Genomic DNA, 17816 nt, shown 5'->3' on the forward strand with positions numbered 1-17816 from the left:
ATTGATGATTATGTTTCCGGAAACTATACTTAAATGACCGTCGTTTCTGTTGTGAAAATGACTGATTGATACGTCATGATTGATATGTCCAAAACTGTGACTCTTATTTTCATAAATGAGTAGGGAGGATAACTACACCCTATCATAAGTTATCTTTTATTTCGTCTTCCCTAATAATTACTTTTAAAAAATGTCCTGAAAAGCGTAAGTAAGTCACTGTGAAAAAAACCGGAGCAAGTTTGAGTTCGACTTGCACAGCTACGGTTGAGTATAAATATTATAAGATAAGTCAGCGCAAGTATAACGAAAAGATAAGTCAGCGCAAGAACGAATTGACTTTGTGGTTGAAAAAATCAAATCCCCATACTGCAGTGTCGCACATTGCGTTGAACATTGCATTTTCTGGTTGATTCTCGAACTAGAAATCTAAGTCTGTGAGTGCAAACTAGATTTGTGTGATATATTTAACTACAAAACAGAGAGGCTTGCTTCTTGCTTCTGATAATTTGTTGTCGATGAAGAACACCCTATGTTTTGAATAACTTGTGAGTATTAAATTATATTGTAACGGATAATTCACGTCTTAAACCGAGTTTAGCTCGTCATGTTTCGGCCCGAAACATCTCGAGCTAAACTCGGTTTAAGACGTGAGTTATCCGTTACAGTATCATTTAATATGAATGAGTCTCACGGTAGTTTCAAGTTCATAACTTGTGAGTGTCAATACTTGACAAACAAACAAACAACTGCGTAATCATATCACAGTTTAAGTTTTTTTAGTTTTTAAAGATCAAAACGAAACGTTAGACAAACAATTTTGAAGACAAATCAGGCTAGCACACGTTTGATTGCTAGTTTTGCTACATTTTGTACTACTTACTCTACTGGATGTGCTATTAACATAGGCTACCAGCGAACAACTTTTCCTACCATACAACTGATTGCAAAGAACAATATGTAGCTAAGTATAGGGGTAAACCATTTTCTAGTTCTGTTATTGGATAAAACTAAGGTACTGGGCGTCGCGGTTCCGTCAATAAGTGCACCACACTGATACTTGACGGTCTCCTTAATGCGAGGTTCGCGTGGACGGAAATGGACATTTGTATTCACATCGGGGAACAACAAGACGTTCTAAGTGCCTATCCTGCCGCCATTAATAAATAACAGGTGAATTATTCAGATTTCCGACGAGCCCTTGCCTTCAATAAATAATAAGACTCATTGGGCGAGTAAATGACGTGTATTGTGATTGCGACGGGGATTTTAATGACGTTAAATAGAATAGGGATGATTTTTAGTTAAATAACTTTCTGTAAATATAAGTCACAAAACTGAAACTTTTAACACCAGGAGTTAATAACCTAACCAACAAAAAGTTGGAAAACCCCCGACTTGTCACTTCAAAGTTCAATATCTTAATAACACCGGAACCTATTTTGATAAAACATCGCTAAAAAGCCTGCTTTCAAATAAAAAAAACCGCATTCAAATCGGTTCATCCGTTTAAGAGCTACGATGCCACAGACAGACAGACAAACATACATAGCGGTTAAACTTATAACACTCCACTTTTTACGTCGGGGGTTAAAACACTATAAAAAATTCAGTTGTGCGACAAACAATTAACCATAATACGTATTGATAATTATTATCAACTGAATTTTTAGCTAATTACTAGCCATAGGCATTAGGCATGGGTAATTTTCATGTTACTTTTTTCCAGTCAGTCACTTTATGGTTCATCTTCTCGGCCTATATACATACATCCCACTGCAGGGTGCAAGCTCCTTTCAGAGTGAGAGGGCTTAGGCCGTAGTTTCCACGAAAGCCTGCGAGCCCGGACCCTCAACTCACGACCCTCTGTTTAGGCCATAATTAAGTCAATTTACTAGGATACGTCGACTTCATTTTCATGCATAATATACTTAGTTAATTGCCATATAATAATCCAACTTCTTGAACTCTTGCATGCGACTCAAGAACAAACCAAAAAATACAATCCATAATATACAAAACCCTATCATGTATAGCAAAATCAACACGGTCAACAATCGATAAAACGATAATATCATGTAACTAATACAATTATTGGTTTTCTAATTACCGAAGCGGTAATTCGAAGTGACCGCACCCCGTCGCCTGCAGGCGCGACCGCAAGCCGCTGGTTGACGCGTTATTTCACGCCCAAATCCGTGACGAGCCACGCGCGGCTGCCACGGGCGTCCTCCGTGCAGACTTATTATAGTCGGATTCTGATTATATTCATTGAAAGATTAGTTTGTTATTAGCTTCAGTCTACCGTAACATAATAAAGCAATTGCACTTAAGGACAACTTTGTTTTCTGTGAAGTTTACTTTTTATTGTTTTGAACGTTTTTTTTTCACTCATAATCAATATACGAATACTCGTATTATGTTGAACAACATAGCAAAAATTATGTTTAACAACAATATATGTATTTTCACACTGCAGCGGGCGCTGTCACAAAGTAATTTTAGCATTCATCGTGACTAAGTCAAGTGTGTGGTATTAATTATGATGATTATACTTTTTGGTCAGTAACTTTACCATGGGGGGAGGGGGCTGGTAGAAGTATACAAGATGGGAAAAGTATACATGCGTAGTCGAAAGCTTATGAAGCAAGCGAAAATTTTAACGCGCTCTTGACTGTATACTTACTTTGAATGTCAACATAGACAAAAAATAAAGGCTAAGTACATTTTTTCGATTCTCTAGGGGAAGGCAACAGCCCCCTTTGCCCTCCCCCCCTTTGACGACGCCCTTGACCAAAAATAATAATTGAGCTAACGATTAGTTTCTAAAAATCATATACTTAATGACTAAAAATGAAGACGAAATATTTTTTTGTAAAGTACGAAATAGCGAATATAATACAGTGGAGAAAGAGGCTGTGAATGTTTGGGCAAGCGGACATGAGAGTGACGTGCGGTGGTGGTCCAACCATACGCATTACCTCTCGCCACATTGAGCGCGTTGTGGGATCGAACTTATTAGGAAATGTGATCATGCGAATAATACTCGCTTCATACGTTTTATTGCGTTGGGGTATTGGTCTTCCGCGATACTTTTCGAGACGTACCAGCATTAATATATTTTAGACGACGAAGAATTTCAGTCTCGATATTCAAAATGTTTCAGTCAAACAGCTCTAATCGGATTGCAAGACGCTGAATATTTTTCTAGCTTGTCAAATCCAACTCAACGTACGTTGTGATTTCTAGAACCTTTTCCCGTCTTCCTTCGAGCAAGTTTTTGTAGTCACGTGATAAGAACATGTCAGTGCCTACACAACAGCTGGTTTCGTATTTCGACAGCGTCTCGCTGACTCTGATTATGTAGATTCCTTTACAGAGGACATTTTACGCAAACATACGAATGAAGATCGAATCAGATATGCATGGGATCAGTATTTTATCCTTAGGAAAATATGGAAAACGAATTTTTCGTAAATAGAGTTAAAGGGATCTTATTTCGTGTATGCTGATTTTTCTTACGTGCTACTTAGTAAAAAATGTGCTATTAAGCAAATTTATTTTTATTTTAATTTTGTTGTCACAATAATATACATGGTTTCCTATCTCTCTTGCTATTGCTGTGCAGAAAAATAACTATTGTAAAATTATTAGCTATAAGGTAGTGTAAATCGAAGCAATGTCGCTAGGAGGGTCCACCTCAAATCCAATCGAGTAAAGTGCACCGTAGTTTGACCGTCTCGCTAGTGTTATTTAGCTGAAACGCTTTGGTTGTTGACTGGAGCGGAGCAACTCCACGATATCGGTATCTGACCAAAGCATGTCTCAGCTTTACCGTCGAACTTTGATGATCTGATGGGTGTTTTCATATTTCAGCAGCATCCCCTAGTTCCGACAAAGAGGTTCTTTAAGAGCTTCTGTGTCGTTATTTGCTTCTCGTAACTAACAGAAACAAAAGTTAAACTATAATGTGTTCTCACAAGTAACTAATGGGTGGCAAGTTTCCGCTGGAGGTACTTAAGCGCCAATTCTTGAAGAGAGACTACTTTCTGAGTACCTACACATTAGTGAGCGCTACTTGGTGCTTTCCGGGCTAAATCTTAACTATCTACTTAAGTCAGTGTCAGGGTGAGCTCGCGAACGAATTGAATAAGCCCCCTGCTTTCTCTTCGCTTCCCATTATCTGCTTTCATTACATGAGCTTCACTCTGGAATTCGGTTCAATTACTCCGTAATTTGGTGAATTGACGTGGCATTTTGTCAGCTTCTTCGCGTGTTTTGTTTAGGGTTCGTTAACAATAAGTGAAATATACTTGTTTCGGCACATAGTGAAGGATTCTAATTCTATAAAGACTGTCCACGATAAAATCCAGGCATGCCTGATCTGGTGTATCTTTGTAATGAATGCTAATTGTCAAGCAGCACTTTTTTTTGTAATAAGTGGTTATGAACTACATACTAAAAATATAATCATAATAAAAAGTTAGGGTGTCTGTGAGTTTTAGCTTTATAGAGTGTGCCAAAATTATTATGTGCAGCTTCTTCTGACGGTCTTTTCTAGGTTCTTATGTAAAGTATTTTTTTTTTTTTTTTTAAATTGGATAATCCACTTTATAGCTTGTTAAATTTCCTTTTCACGACTGCTAATATTTTTCAAATTAACTTCAGATTGAGGTAGTTTGGAAGTGTTTAACTTTGGTGAATTTGCTTTTTTGACAGAAAAATGCCTCCCATATAAAACTACTTTTGGTGCTTGGATTAGAACGTATTCCCGACTCCCCCAAGTAGAAAACAGTAACATCATGATTTTTATTGGAAAGATAATAATCCTAATGAGCGTAAAACAGCTTGTGATAAAATATAATTATAAATACAATTGTGGCATTGAAGTTGAAAACGAGTGAAGATTATCAAAAGGGCAATTTAGGCACAGTGAAATACATAAAGATAAAACTCACAGACGCTCTAACATTTTATTGTGATTTTATTTTTATTATGTAGTTTCATAACCACTGACTATTACAAAAAAATGCTGCTTGAAAATTAGCATTCATTAAAAAGATACACCAGACCAGGCATGCCCGGATTTTATCGTGGACAGACTTTAGTCAATGTGAAAAAATGCACTTTAACAAACGTTCGCTTCCGATCGAGGTTCATCACGAAAGATAGGTATATTAAAGGACAGACTTATCTTATCTTATCTTGGAACACTACTATGTAAATTAGTAATTTTTCAAAGCCGTCAGGAACTTTTCAATAGGAACGTTTCTCGAGTTGTTTGCGAAGTGAACTAACTCAATTAGGCTTGTTTCTGCCGACACCAGCGAGCTCCCGAGACGAACTGACTTGTTATTTATTTTCAAGAAACACAACCCTTAATAGCAGTGAAAGTCTGAAAAGGATAGCATTGAATAAGCTTACTCCTCTGAGTACACAGTATATCAAGAAAGCATCTAATAATTTCGTTTCAAATTCGTTTAAGTCGAACGATAAAAATGAATTAACGATACGGAAACATAATGCAATAAACGTAAAATTCGTTTAACATGGCCTGTAATGCTTTGCTCGCGCGGTTGCGAGCGCGATCCAATAATTCACCACAAAAGCTTTATTACACAAACGTTGTCATTACCGATGAAGTTTCACTATCGGGAATTACTGGCCAATGAAATGCCAGCGAGACGTTTGCTTTCCCTCGGAGTAATAATATAGCACACACCGCAGTATCCCCATAAAAATATGTTTAATGACATCATAAAGATTCGATATGTTCGCACCGCGGTGCGCTGAAAGCCTCCTTTTACTGGAAGTGCCTATACAGAGTATACTTAAACGTATCTATAAATCTGATTCTGCATCTTTTACTACCATCCACTCTAATGATAATGACTCCTAAAAGCACTCTCAGTAACGTTTGAAATAGAATAAGTATACCTCGTAATACGTGATGCAATTAAATTACTTAGCTTTCTTGTTTCGATTCAAGTTTTGATAAGGTAGCTATAACAATGTAGTTGTAGCTATTTCTTGAGCTTGAACTTTTCAGAACATCATACAAATGTAACTTTCGCAAAAGCAGATTTTCCCATTGAATTGTCTCGAATTTGAACAAGCCCCTCTCCCTCGCTTGCGGCGCCGCTGCTATTAACCGCAAGTTTCGTTATTAGCGACTGTGTTGAAAAGTTACTAAGGGAATTACCTTCATTTAAATTGAGATTAAATTCTTAGTCCGAAGGAATGTCTGAGTTTTGTTCGTGTCGAGTGCCGAGTGATGTATGTGGAATTAACTGTAATTTGTTATCTACACCAATTTCGTAGAGGGGAATCATTTTACAGAACGGGATCGGATTCAAAGACGGAATATTTTAAAGGATTGCGGTGATAAATGTTGTTTACTTCGACATTTTACATCGGTATTATTTTATTAAGACTTGCTACAAACAAATAGGGTTTGTCTCATTATGAAAATTGAGTTTTGTTTAATGTGGCTTTGGTACCAATTTTAAGCCTTTATTTTAAATTCTGTTTTATAACCTCATTTAGAAATGTTATACGTTGTTAACTTGCATTAAATAAACAAAAGAAAATGATGGTGAACAATAAATTAGGGGCAAACTTTGTGAAAACTTTGAACAACATTCAAAGGCCCGTAAACGAGATCAAGTAATTTAAGCCGAAATAAGCAAAATTACTTCGGCGTTGTCGGCTTCTCTACAACGTCACGGAAATTCCAACCGAGTCCTCTCACGTAGTAATTTAAATAAATCTTCCGTTTAATAAATTAAAATATTGAAACGAAACTCTTCTGTTACAGAACAGTGCAATAAACGTGGCCTATTTTCAAAGGATCGTAGTGTTCCGGTAGCTGATGTCCGTCCTTTCTTTTGGTATTCAGAGCGCGGGCCGAAGAGGAAAATTAAGGTGGCCGCGTCGGACATGTGAACTTTGATTCCGTACCGATTTTTTTATGTAAAAATAGCGGTCTCCTCATATGGTATTCATAAAGCCCCTCCGCAGGACACACTTTCCGCAGAAGCATTTTGTGGGAGCTGTCATCCCGCCGCGCATCGCTAGCTCCTGTGAGCCCTTCCTTCCGTCTAGTCTTTAACGGTAATAGCAAACGACACTAGACATAGCAAAATCGTATTGCATCCAATTTTCGTACTCCTGGGAACTGCTACTACTGGTTTCAACAGCATATCACTAATAATTTTCCTTTTATTACTTTTAAAGAGTTCATACATTAATCCCTTTCGACTTATCATTGCGTGTCCACTCTTGTTTTAATGTCCAGTCCATTGTTCAAAGGTAAACAGGAAACGATTCCTTTTAGGTATTAATTCGCTTTTGTAAATCTTGGTATTAATATTAATTTCATGTATTTTATGTACAATAATCAATTGTTAACACACACGTATATTGGTATATAATTATGTGTGCACTTCTGTCTTTCAATTTTCAATAAAATATTTTCAGAAAACACTACAAGAAGTTCTACGATATTAACTAGTTATCTTCTTTTACCTTATGGCCGTAGCCAGATGACCACGCAGAGCGTACAGTGTTCAGCAATATTTAAAGGCTTTTAAGGTTGTTCACTTATACCATAAACAGCGCAGTTGAATTATCCACAGCAGACTTTTACGACAGCAAAACCTATACATTAAACGAAACCTAGTAACCCTAGATGGGTTTGGTACTAGCGTGAGTGAGTGACCGTGTCCATTTGCTAACTAACCACGAGGTGGGGCTTGGAAAGAATAACGAACGTCGTGATTAATGGGTACACTCGTTAAGTTTCTTGTTTGAACAATAATTAGTTCGTTGGAAACTGCGCCGAGCATTTTTGCTTTCGTAAGGCACTCCACTCCACTCCTCCATAACTTTCTAAACTTATCTTAGTTAGGGACAATCAATTTTCATTTTCCGTCGATTACGAAACTTAGATGGAATACTATTTTAATACGGCTAATGGCAAAGTTTTTTATTTCATTATGGCGTTGACTTTTAGTCACACAGCGTAGCGCAAACACACTTAAGTAATACATAATGTTTACTTTAATATCAAGACGCAGAATTCTTCCATTATTTATTCTTATTGCGGCATTAAAATACATTTTCATCAATAACGGTTTTAAACATTCATTTAAACTTAGTAACTATTAGGAATGATTACGTTAAAGTTGAAATAATTTGAGTTTTTTTTTTCCAATTAGTTCAACTAGTTAAGTAAGTTCAAAAATTAGTATCAAACAAAACAATATTAATAGCAGAAAGATGTTGTTCGCAAAAGCTGTAATTTAATTAAATATGTTTGGCTTTTTGATGCTCACGGAGAAAACGTTATGAAAAACTGGTTAAATCTGGTTCTGTGCTAGATCGACGGATTTATGTGAGAAAATATATAATTCCCCACCTGTGGAGATAGTAGTCCAATTTTTAGCACATTGTTTACAAGGATAATATTACCTACAAAGTAGCTGTCACCCGCGGCTTCACCCCCGTTCCAGTCTTTTTATTTTTATTTTGTTACGCACAAACCTTGTTCTGACAATAACAAGCACAACAAAATAATCTATAATAATTATCTCATTCGGTGCCTTAGTTCGGAAGTTATGCGTGAGATTATATAGTGTGATTGACGGTATGCCATCTTTTCGTTAACTTGGTAGGTCTAAAGGTCGCAAAATCTGTTCCGTCCTTAGGAAACAAGTAAACAAACATCAGATCGTATGTAATGAATCGCAAAGATCCAACGAGTTTGTTTTCATTTCTTCCGCTTCACCGTATTTGCATATTATACAAACAGAAGGCGTACATTTGCAAGATTACAAGCAACACAGAACACAAGTTATATTTGCTGAATTTCGACGCGTGGCAGTATGTCAGCTTGATGGGCTCTTCTGATTTCAACCAATTTATTAATAATAAGCGAGATTGGATTGGCTTCATATTGTTTGTCAAAGTGGTTTCCCAATAATTAAGAATAGTCTGATTACTGTGTCTTGCAAACAATTAATACGTGTAGATATTAATATAATTCATAAAGTGCCCATCTCTATAAATATATAAAAAAATATATATCACGGGAAAATTCACACCAATTGACCTAGTCCCAAAGTAAGCTTAGCAAAGCTTGTGTTATGGGTACAAGCAACGGATAAATATAATTATATAGATATAGATACATACTTAAATACATATTAAACACCCAAGACCCGAGAACAAACATTCGTATTTTTCATACAGGACCTCAAGCTTCGTAGTCAGGTTCTCTAACCACTAGGCCATCTAGTCGTCTATGGAAGAACTGTTTGTTTTAGAAAAAATCCTCTTATCTGTCACGATAGATAGAACAACACGAAGTAAATACTAGGTATTTCTCGAGTTTTGCGCTAGTTAGAAATGAACACTAGTCCATGGGCTAAAAGAGGATTAATGGAAAAAATATCGACTTCTGAATCGTTGTTAAAACTTTGTATAGCTTGTAGTTGAATCCAGCCAGGCTTTCAAAGGAGTAGGCCACCGAAATTATCACGAGATGTACCTACTTGGCCATCATCCGCTCTCCACGGCTATTAGTCAAAAATTATATCAACACCTCGCGCTTCCGCACACTTAACAATGTAAACAGACAATGCGTAGGTGTATTAATCATTCCATGACTCATTCATGCCAAGAATAACATAGAGAATGGTGTTTATAAATCGTTAGCGCCGTGTTTCCATTGATTTTCAGTGGATTCGGTTACGATGGCTGACAGTCTCCGTACTTGTACGTTAACTATCGATTTTCTCAAATAAAAAAAACTATAAACAGAGGCCGTATTGCCTGACGTTTTTGGCGCTCGCGATCGCAATCAAATGACATTTTTTGTATAAGAAATCTGTCATTTGATTGCGAAATATTTCTTCATACTAAAGGTGTCTTGTCATGAATAAGGTTGAAAAACACTGACCTACAGCTTTAATGATGATCACATAAGAAAAGAATAAAGACAATCAAAGGTATAGCGTATACAGAATACTTATTAAATATATTTGTAGAATTTCAAACGGTAGCCTATTTCTTTAAGGATTTTTAAAACTCGGAATCGTATGTTACAGAATTTCGAAACAAACATTCGTTTTGAACACAAATTTAAAGTGGATTTTGGTTTTAGGCCGACCCTTATTATACGTTACAAAGGCTACTCACATAAACAACAGCCAAGACTAAGATAACAATGTTAAATAATTCATTAGACCGCGAGGACATCGAAAACAAACCGCGCTACCGCTGGTCTGCGTAAAAAATGGTCGTCAATAAAATGTATGGTGGCTTGTTGTCAAGGCGTAAAACCGGCGAGAGGCGTTCGGTCTTCGATCCAACATCCATCATGCTCAGAGGCCGTTCTCGGCAGATTGATCGCTGGCGCCGGCCGCACGCCATACTCACACAAATATAGCGAAAGGAGCGAAGAAGCACTGAGACAAAAATGGTGAGAACAAACAAATGCGCTGTCGATGGTGTGACAGAAGGATTGATAGTTAGTACCCGCCGCGAGCCCCCCCCCACCCCCCCGCCCTGCCCCGCCGCGCTCGATGTAGAATAAAATGAGGCTTTACTCTATTTGTGGTCAATTTGTACGGACTGGAGCTTCTAAAGCGAGGATGTGTCCACGTCTTGTTATTTTAAATGGGACATCTTCCTCAGAGTTCTTTAGAATAAATCGCTTGTTTGCGAATGCAGAGCAGCGCTTACAAAGCAAAATAATATAAGTCGGATTTAGAGTCCGGGTCAAAGAATAGTACTGTATCAGCGGCATGGGAATTGAATGGCTAATGTTGCCAAAACATTTTCTTTTTTAATTTAACAAATATTATAATAGTTACCGTCATCGTTTTTGAGTAACCTGAGATTTAACTTTGACAGGAAATATGAAGACGAAATTAACCACGAAACAGAAAAAACTAGTTGACATTAACCCTTACTAATATTACAAATGCCAAAGTAACTCTGTCTGTCTTCTATTATCTCTTCGCGAGAGAAATCGCTCGTCGCGCTGCCAGTCACACAATGGGCCATAGACCATAATAAATAAATAAATCGATGGCCCCTACGTAAATCATCGAAAGTCAAAATTAACATTTTTTTTATTACTAGCGTAATTGGTTTATTATTGGGTTATTAATACATTACACGCATTGTAAAAGTTTCGATGATTTAGTTACTAGGGGCCATCGAAATATTAGAATACGTATTTTTGAGGCCGCGCAAAAGCTTGTGTACTTCCTCTAAATTATCTAAATACATAGATTGTATTTTTATAATGCCTGCTTTACAGGTGGTTTGCATATTTCCTCATGATGCCCTTCCCTCACAAAAAAGCTCTAAGTAAGTTTGAGCTATAGTTTCACATGAATCGTTGCGTGTACGATTTCTTCGTTATACGAATCGTGGACACAAATCCAATACTACTTATACTTTTAGGGTTCCGTACCCAAAGGTTGCCAACGGAACCCTATTACTGAGACTCCGCTGTCTGGCTGTCTGTCTGTCCGTCCGTCTGTCACAGGGATCTATCTCTTAAGCCGTAACAGCTAGATACTTGAATATAAATACTAAAAACAGAATAAAACAAATATGTGAGGGGGCTCCCATTCAACGAACGTGATTTTTTTGTCGTTATTTGCTCGATATTTATACTGACAGCATGTATCCGCTTGAAATATTCACAGAATATTTAGTTGTATATTCACTTTAAAAATAAATAACTAAATTAAAATAAAATAAATATTTAAGGGGACTCCCATACAGTAAACGTGATTTTTGTCGTTTTTTGCTAATGTTTAATGTTTTACAGATAATGCTACGGAACCCTTCATGCGCGAGTCCGACTCGCACTTGGCCGGTATATTTTTACCCGGGTGCCCGAAGGAGGGTTATTATATACATACACTGGTTTGAAGTTTTTACGGCTGATTTAAGTATAAAAAAAGTTAATATTGTTGTTTGTATTGTTGCAGAGTTCGTGATGTCGGAGGGCGGGCACGGCGCGGGCGCATACCCCGCGCGCTCGCCCATGTCCAGTTCCACCACCGGACATTCCAGCTCCAGCCATCACAGGTTATACTCATATCAGTTAATTGACGACCAAACCTTTTTTGAGGCTAGGATCCTTACGTATTAAAATCCTTTTTTATCGGAAGGACTGTTGCAGTACGTATTTTTTTATTCAACATGTTACCTATATAATTTTTAAATTTATTTATTTTCTACTGTAGCGCCCGTAGCGTCAACTATTGCACGGACAGTTTCGTCTGTAAAGATAAGTTATCCTTTACCTCTACCCTCCATAGTTCTATAATTTGTATATAGTGTCAAATAGTGATGCCCCCTGATAGTTTTTAAAGTTTATCGGAGAGAAGGCAAGCCGTCAAGCGGCAGCTCAGCAAGGACTAAAATCCTCTCCGTGGCCCTCGCTATTGTAGTTTGGGAGCTCTAAGACATCGGATTGAACTCGCTGGACACCCTCGCACTTTACAGAAGCTGCTCATTCATGGTCATCCACTCCGTGATCGCTGTAACTTTGGTAGAACCTCCCTCTAGGTGAGACGAGTGTCAGGATCTCTAATCCCCTACTATGGTGTGGCGTTCCACTAACGCTTATATCATTTAATACGAGAGTGCAAGGGACGGTACGATACGTACTTCGATTTTCGAATTTCATAGTGGCCCCCCTGGCATGCGAACGTCTGCGAGTATAATCCGCGCTTTTGCGACCTCTCGTGGAATCTTACTTTCATGGCACGACGCTTTCGCAGAATTAAATTATTAAGTTTTGACTCAGCTTCTTTTCAACATTATAATTAAACATTTGGTTAGTAGTCATTTTAAAGATCAAAATATAACAGTCACAAACGTGATAAGTGGAGTGACATTGAGATGATACATAAGAGAAATATCAAACTGACTCCAACACAACATGAAACAAGGGGAACCTCAACAGGTCAGTTGAAGTTAATTTTCCAAGAGATCTTTGATTCATATACATATTTGGCAAAAGAAGGTTAAAAAGTGATTCAGTTTGATATTTCTCTTATGTATCATGTCAATTTCACTCCATTCATCACGTCTGTGACCTTATGAATGTCTCTTAAAATCTTAAAATCAAAAATATTTAATAACATAACTTTTTCCATGGCCCGTTTCAAATTAAGGGCATGTGGGCTGTAAGAAAATCTTACTTTGTTTAAATTGCGTCTTAAATATATATTTTCCTACCAAGTTTCAACCCAAAATAACCACCCACCTTAATCAAAAGCTCTAATTGACGACCCAAATTGAATAGAAATAAAATAAAAGCATTAGGCTTTTTACCTTTAACTTTAAAATTAAATCAATCGTAAGGGTCTGCTGGTAAAAGCCCATAACAAATTTAATAAAGACATTTTTTGCGATGACAGAGTGCCTATCGAGAGGCTGGAAAAAAATCTTTATTAATGCACTTATATTCTAAAATTTCCTTTGAGCTTTGAGCTCTTCAAACCCTCCGAAATTAATCTTAGCTCTCATCAAAAGGATCGGGAATGCCCTGCATTCCGACAGCGCATTGAATAGGCGGCGGCAAACGACAGCGAGACGAGACAAATTTCCACGTGTCAAACTAAATGAAATCGACAGTGTGGTCCGCAATTGAATATAATAGCATGCAGCCCTCTTCTGGCCCTCAATTATATCAAGTTATAGATTCCTTTTAAGGTTAATCTGGAATCTAATAAAAAATTGATACACCCTCGCCGCTCACCGCTTCTCGGTAGAAGAAGAGACGCCCTGCATTATTAATTTAAAACTTAAGCGTGAGAAAATCACTTTTAGTTTTAAATTAATAATATTTTCATTTTTAGGATTCCGTAGCCAAAATGGCAATAACGTAATCCTTATAGTTTCGCCATGTATGTCTGTGCGTGTGCGTCCGTCATCGTCAGCCGTCCGTCTGCGGTTTTGCTTAGAAACTATTAGTGCTAGAAAGCTATAATTTTGCATGGACCTAATAGCAATTATACCGACAGAATAATAAAACAAAATGTAGAAAAAATATTGCTGTGCTCAGCAGTGGGACGTATATAGGCTGGGATGATGACACCCATACAAAAGGGGGGTAATTTTTTTTTCTCGACTAAGCTTAAACTGTGGGATGTTGTTAAAAAGTTGTGAAGACGATTTTTGATACAGTGCGTATTATTTAACTTTAAAGTGCAAATTTTTGTCAAAATTGAGCGTCGCCCCTACAGAACTACATAATATTATGTAAATGCTTTTCCAGGATAAAAACTATTCTATGCCCTCCCGCGGGACTTTAACTATCTCAATCCCAAATTTCATCTAAATCGGTTACGATATTTTGCATGATGGAGTATTGTTATCTTCATAAAATAAAAGTACCTGGGATATTTCGTTTACAGAACAGTTTACCTATTTGTGAATTTTTATGTATCGTCTTTTTAAATACCTTTTTAGTTTTCGTTTTCATATGGTCTTGTCATCGAAAAATATTTTTCCTAATATAATATTTTAAACTTTTCACTCATAGCTAGATAATACTAAACACGGGACTCATCAAACAATGCAATGTGGTCGAAACGTCGAGGTAAATATTACTAGCGTGATAAGTCCGCTATAATTTTTCCAATGTGAAGTGAAAGGCAGTTTTAAAATATCTCGGCCATTGTTCAGAAATCTCGTAAAACGTCGTTGATATTTAAACAAAAGAATACCTAATGTCATGATATGAATGTAAAATTAAAACCAGCTTAATGTAACTGAAGATTTAAATAATAATTCTAGTAAAACAGGCAAGTTAATAAATTCAACGTATTATTCAGTGGCTGCAACGTTGGAACAACCCCCGCGAGCCAAGTTTAGAACTAGCAGTTTCAGTTAGTGTAATTTAAGAAGCGCAATTAACAAATGTCATCAGCAAGCGCCGGCAAACGTCGCAAAATGCATTACTCCTCAGCGAACGTGTTCCTCTCTCAACGAGCCCCGTGTCCACTTTTTTCCAACTCTTTATACCTGCACTTTACCCACTGTTTCGCCCGCACTACGTACCTACATTCAACCAAATTTGCTTACCCGTTCCATCCAAACTAAAAATGTAAAAGCAATTTTATTTTCTCTTTTAAGCGCAATGAAATTTAATTTCTGCGATTCCTTCAAAGACGGAAGTTTCAAGCTTTTCAAGTTTTAGTAACATAAAATAATGCTATATGCTTCTTGGGAGAAATTTACGGTGATCAATTTTGTTAAGCGGTAGCTATTTACCTCCCCTTAATAAAAAGTATTCGAGTTTATGCACGAAGATTATGAATAGTAAAGACAAGGTTCAATTTCAAATATTTTGTAATCTTGCCTCGCAGGTATTTTACAAAACTCTTCGAAAATTACTTCATTACAGAGAATAAAATAGGATCAAATTACTGAAAAGTTCAGAAACTGCATACGTTTCAACTTCACCTGAGCTAGCGAGCTGGCATCCCCAGTGACGTCATAATTTTATACAATTAACTTGGCTAGGTAGGAATGAAGCTAGCCGGCGGAACGTCCGATGCACGCGTACTCTGCTCTCGGGCCTTGTTTTAGCGCTGAAACTAAAATAAACATGTTTAGGTTACTCACCGCGACCATTCATTTTGCATTTATTGTGATAATTTAAAATCTTAACATTTTTTTCACATTTAATAGCGACCAACTATGTTATTAAATACTAGATATAAAAAATTATCCGCGAAATTTAGAGGTACCTAGTCTTTGTACAATTCGTCAAGTCAGAAATAATAAACATAGCTCAGTGAAAGCACTAAATTATCTTCGTAGTATTTAAGCGGTAGTTTTGTAGCAATAAATTGGTCTTTTATCACTTTCGCCAGGGCGTCTTGTTTAGACCCACATGCTTAAATATTTTTGTTCAAAACTAATCTTAGTTTTAAAGTTACAACTAAAATCGAATTCTATAATCAGCACTACCAACGAGTACAGTTAGTAACTTGGGTTTTAAGGATAGATAAATTAAAGCGGTTAATTTCGTACCGTGACTTACGAGTACATGACCCAATTCGTGTGGACATTCCAGTACTTACAGTATCTATGTAGGTGGTATTTGCAGTCGGCGTGCAATGTGAGCTTGCCACGTGACATGGAAATGCTTTACTGTCCCTATTCACACACTAACCACATACATTCAAATAAATAGGCTGGTCATGGAGGTGCAGAATGTAGACGTAGTAATTAGTAAATACAATACGTAGTAAGTAGTATTAAATTACATGAAGTAAAGTATAGTTATGAAAATACATAATGGTCATTTAATATAGGGTCCACGTGGACTCGCATAAATGTTTTAAGTCATAATGTAATGTTTGTCATACTGTACCTATTGTATAGTATTGATTGCCGTGTCAATTTTTTCCTTGAGTCCATTAATTGTTCAGAATTGCTATTTATAAAACAAACGTAACCTAACTCATATAGTTTCTGACAAATTTACAAGGTAAACCTAACCTAACTTAAACAAAACGAATCGATAGATTACACCAGGGGTCGCCAAACTACGGCCCGCGAGCCCCACTAATCCGACCCGCGGAAAGAAAGCGGGAGGTAATTGGTCATAATCATAGATAGACTCATGAACATAATCAACACCAAGTGCGTTCCTTATACTTTACTCGTATCTTGGTACCCCCTGAAGACTAAGGACCTGTTTCACCACTTGTCGACTAACTTTAAGTGTCAGATAAAAGTAATGCCGTCTTTGTTTATTCGGACAAAATAAACAGAGACGGCATCACTGATATCCGTCACTTAAAGTTAGTCGACAAGTGGTGAAACAGGCCCTAAATCTACTTAACTAATGTATTACCCCCATAACCAGTCAAAGTCTTGGCCCGCACGAATTTAAATGCAGTGTGGCCCTTGAGTCAAAAAGTTTGAAGACCCCTGGATTACACAATCAAAAAATTTGACTGAATAAGAGTTTCATTTAACTCAAAATTCATAATATATCAAAATACCCGTATTTTGTTCATTATTATTTTTAGGGTTCCGTAGCCAAATAGTAAAAATGGAACCCTTATGGATTCGTCATGTCTATCTGTCTGTCTGTCCGTCCGTATGTCACAGCCACTTTTTTCCGAAACTGTTACTGAACTACTACTGTACTGTACTGAACTATACTGTTGAAACTTGGTAAGTAGATGTATTCTGTGAACCGCATTAAGATTTTCACAACTGAAACTTAAATATTTTTTTTTCTTCAAACCCATATGTAGGGTATCTATGGATAGGTCATCAAAAATTCTATAGAGGTTTCTAATATTTTTTTTCTAAACTGAATAGTTTGCACGAGAGACATTTCCAAAGTGGTAAAATGTGTGTCCCCCCCATCTTGTAACTTAACAGAATGATAAAACTAAAAAAATATATAATGTACATTACCATGCAAACTTCCACCGAAAATTGGTTTGAACGAGATCTAGTAAGTATTTTTTTTAATACGTCATAAATCGTAAAGTAAAGGAATCTTTTATATTATGTTACTTGCTGCTACGGAACCCTTCATGGGCGAGTCCAACTCGCACTTGACCGCTTTTTTTACTTTGAGTATTTTGACACTTCTCAAGTAGTAAGGTGGATGGGTGGGAGGGGTGAAATGAATTTAATCGAAGCTCAGAACACCTCAAAATTTCATTTCGATGTGAAAATAAAGCTGATGTGCCTTTTTATTCTACCACAAAACATTCCATCTCATTCTATCGCTATCTTTATTTACCTTAACT

At 36.9% G+C, this 17816-nt stretch overlaps 1 protein-coding gene across 2 annotated transcripts in view; it reads left to right on the forward strand.

The window, feature by feature from the left end:
- The window catches only part of Ten-a (Teneurin-a transmembrane protein), a 486497-nt gene that overhangs the window by 261027 nt on the left and 207654 nt on the right, over positions 1 to 17816 (forward strand). For both annotated transcript variants that reach the window (XM_074109112.1, XM_074109118.1), the window contains exon 7: positions 12009 to 12108. In XM_074109112.1, the coding sequence (XP_073965213.1) occupies positions 12009 to 12108 (100 nt within the window). The remainder of the gene's footprint in view (positions 1 to 12008; positions 12109 to 17816) is intronic.

This window comes from Choristoneura fumiferana, chromosome 2 (assembly GCF_025370935.1).
Source record: "Choristoneura fumiferana chromosome 2, NRCan_CFum_1, whole genome shotgun sequence".
In the NCBI taxonomy this organism is placed as follows: Eukaryota; Metazoa; Arthropoda; class Insecta; order Lepidoptera; family Tortricidae; genus Choristoneura; species Choristoneura fumiferana.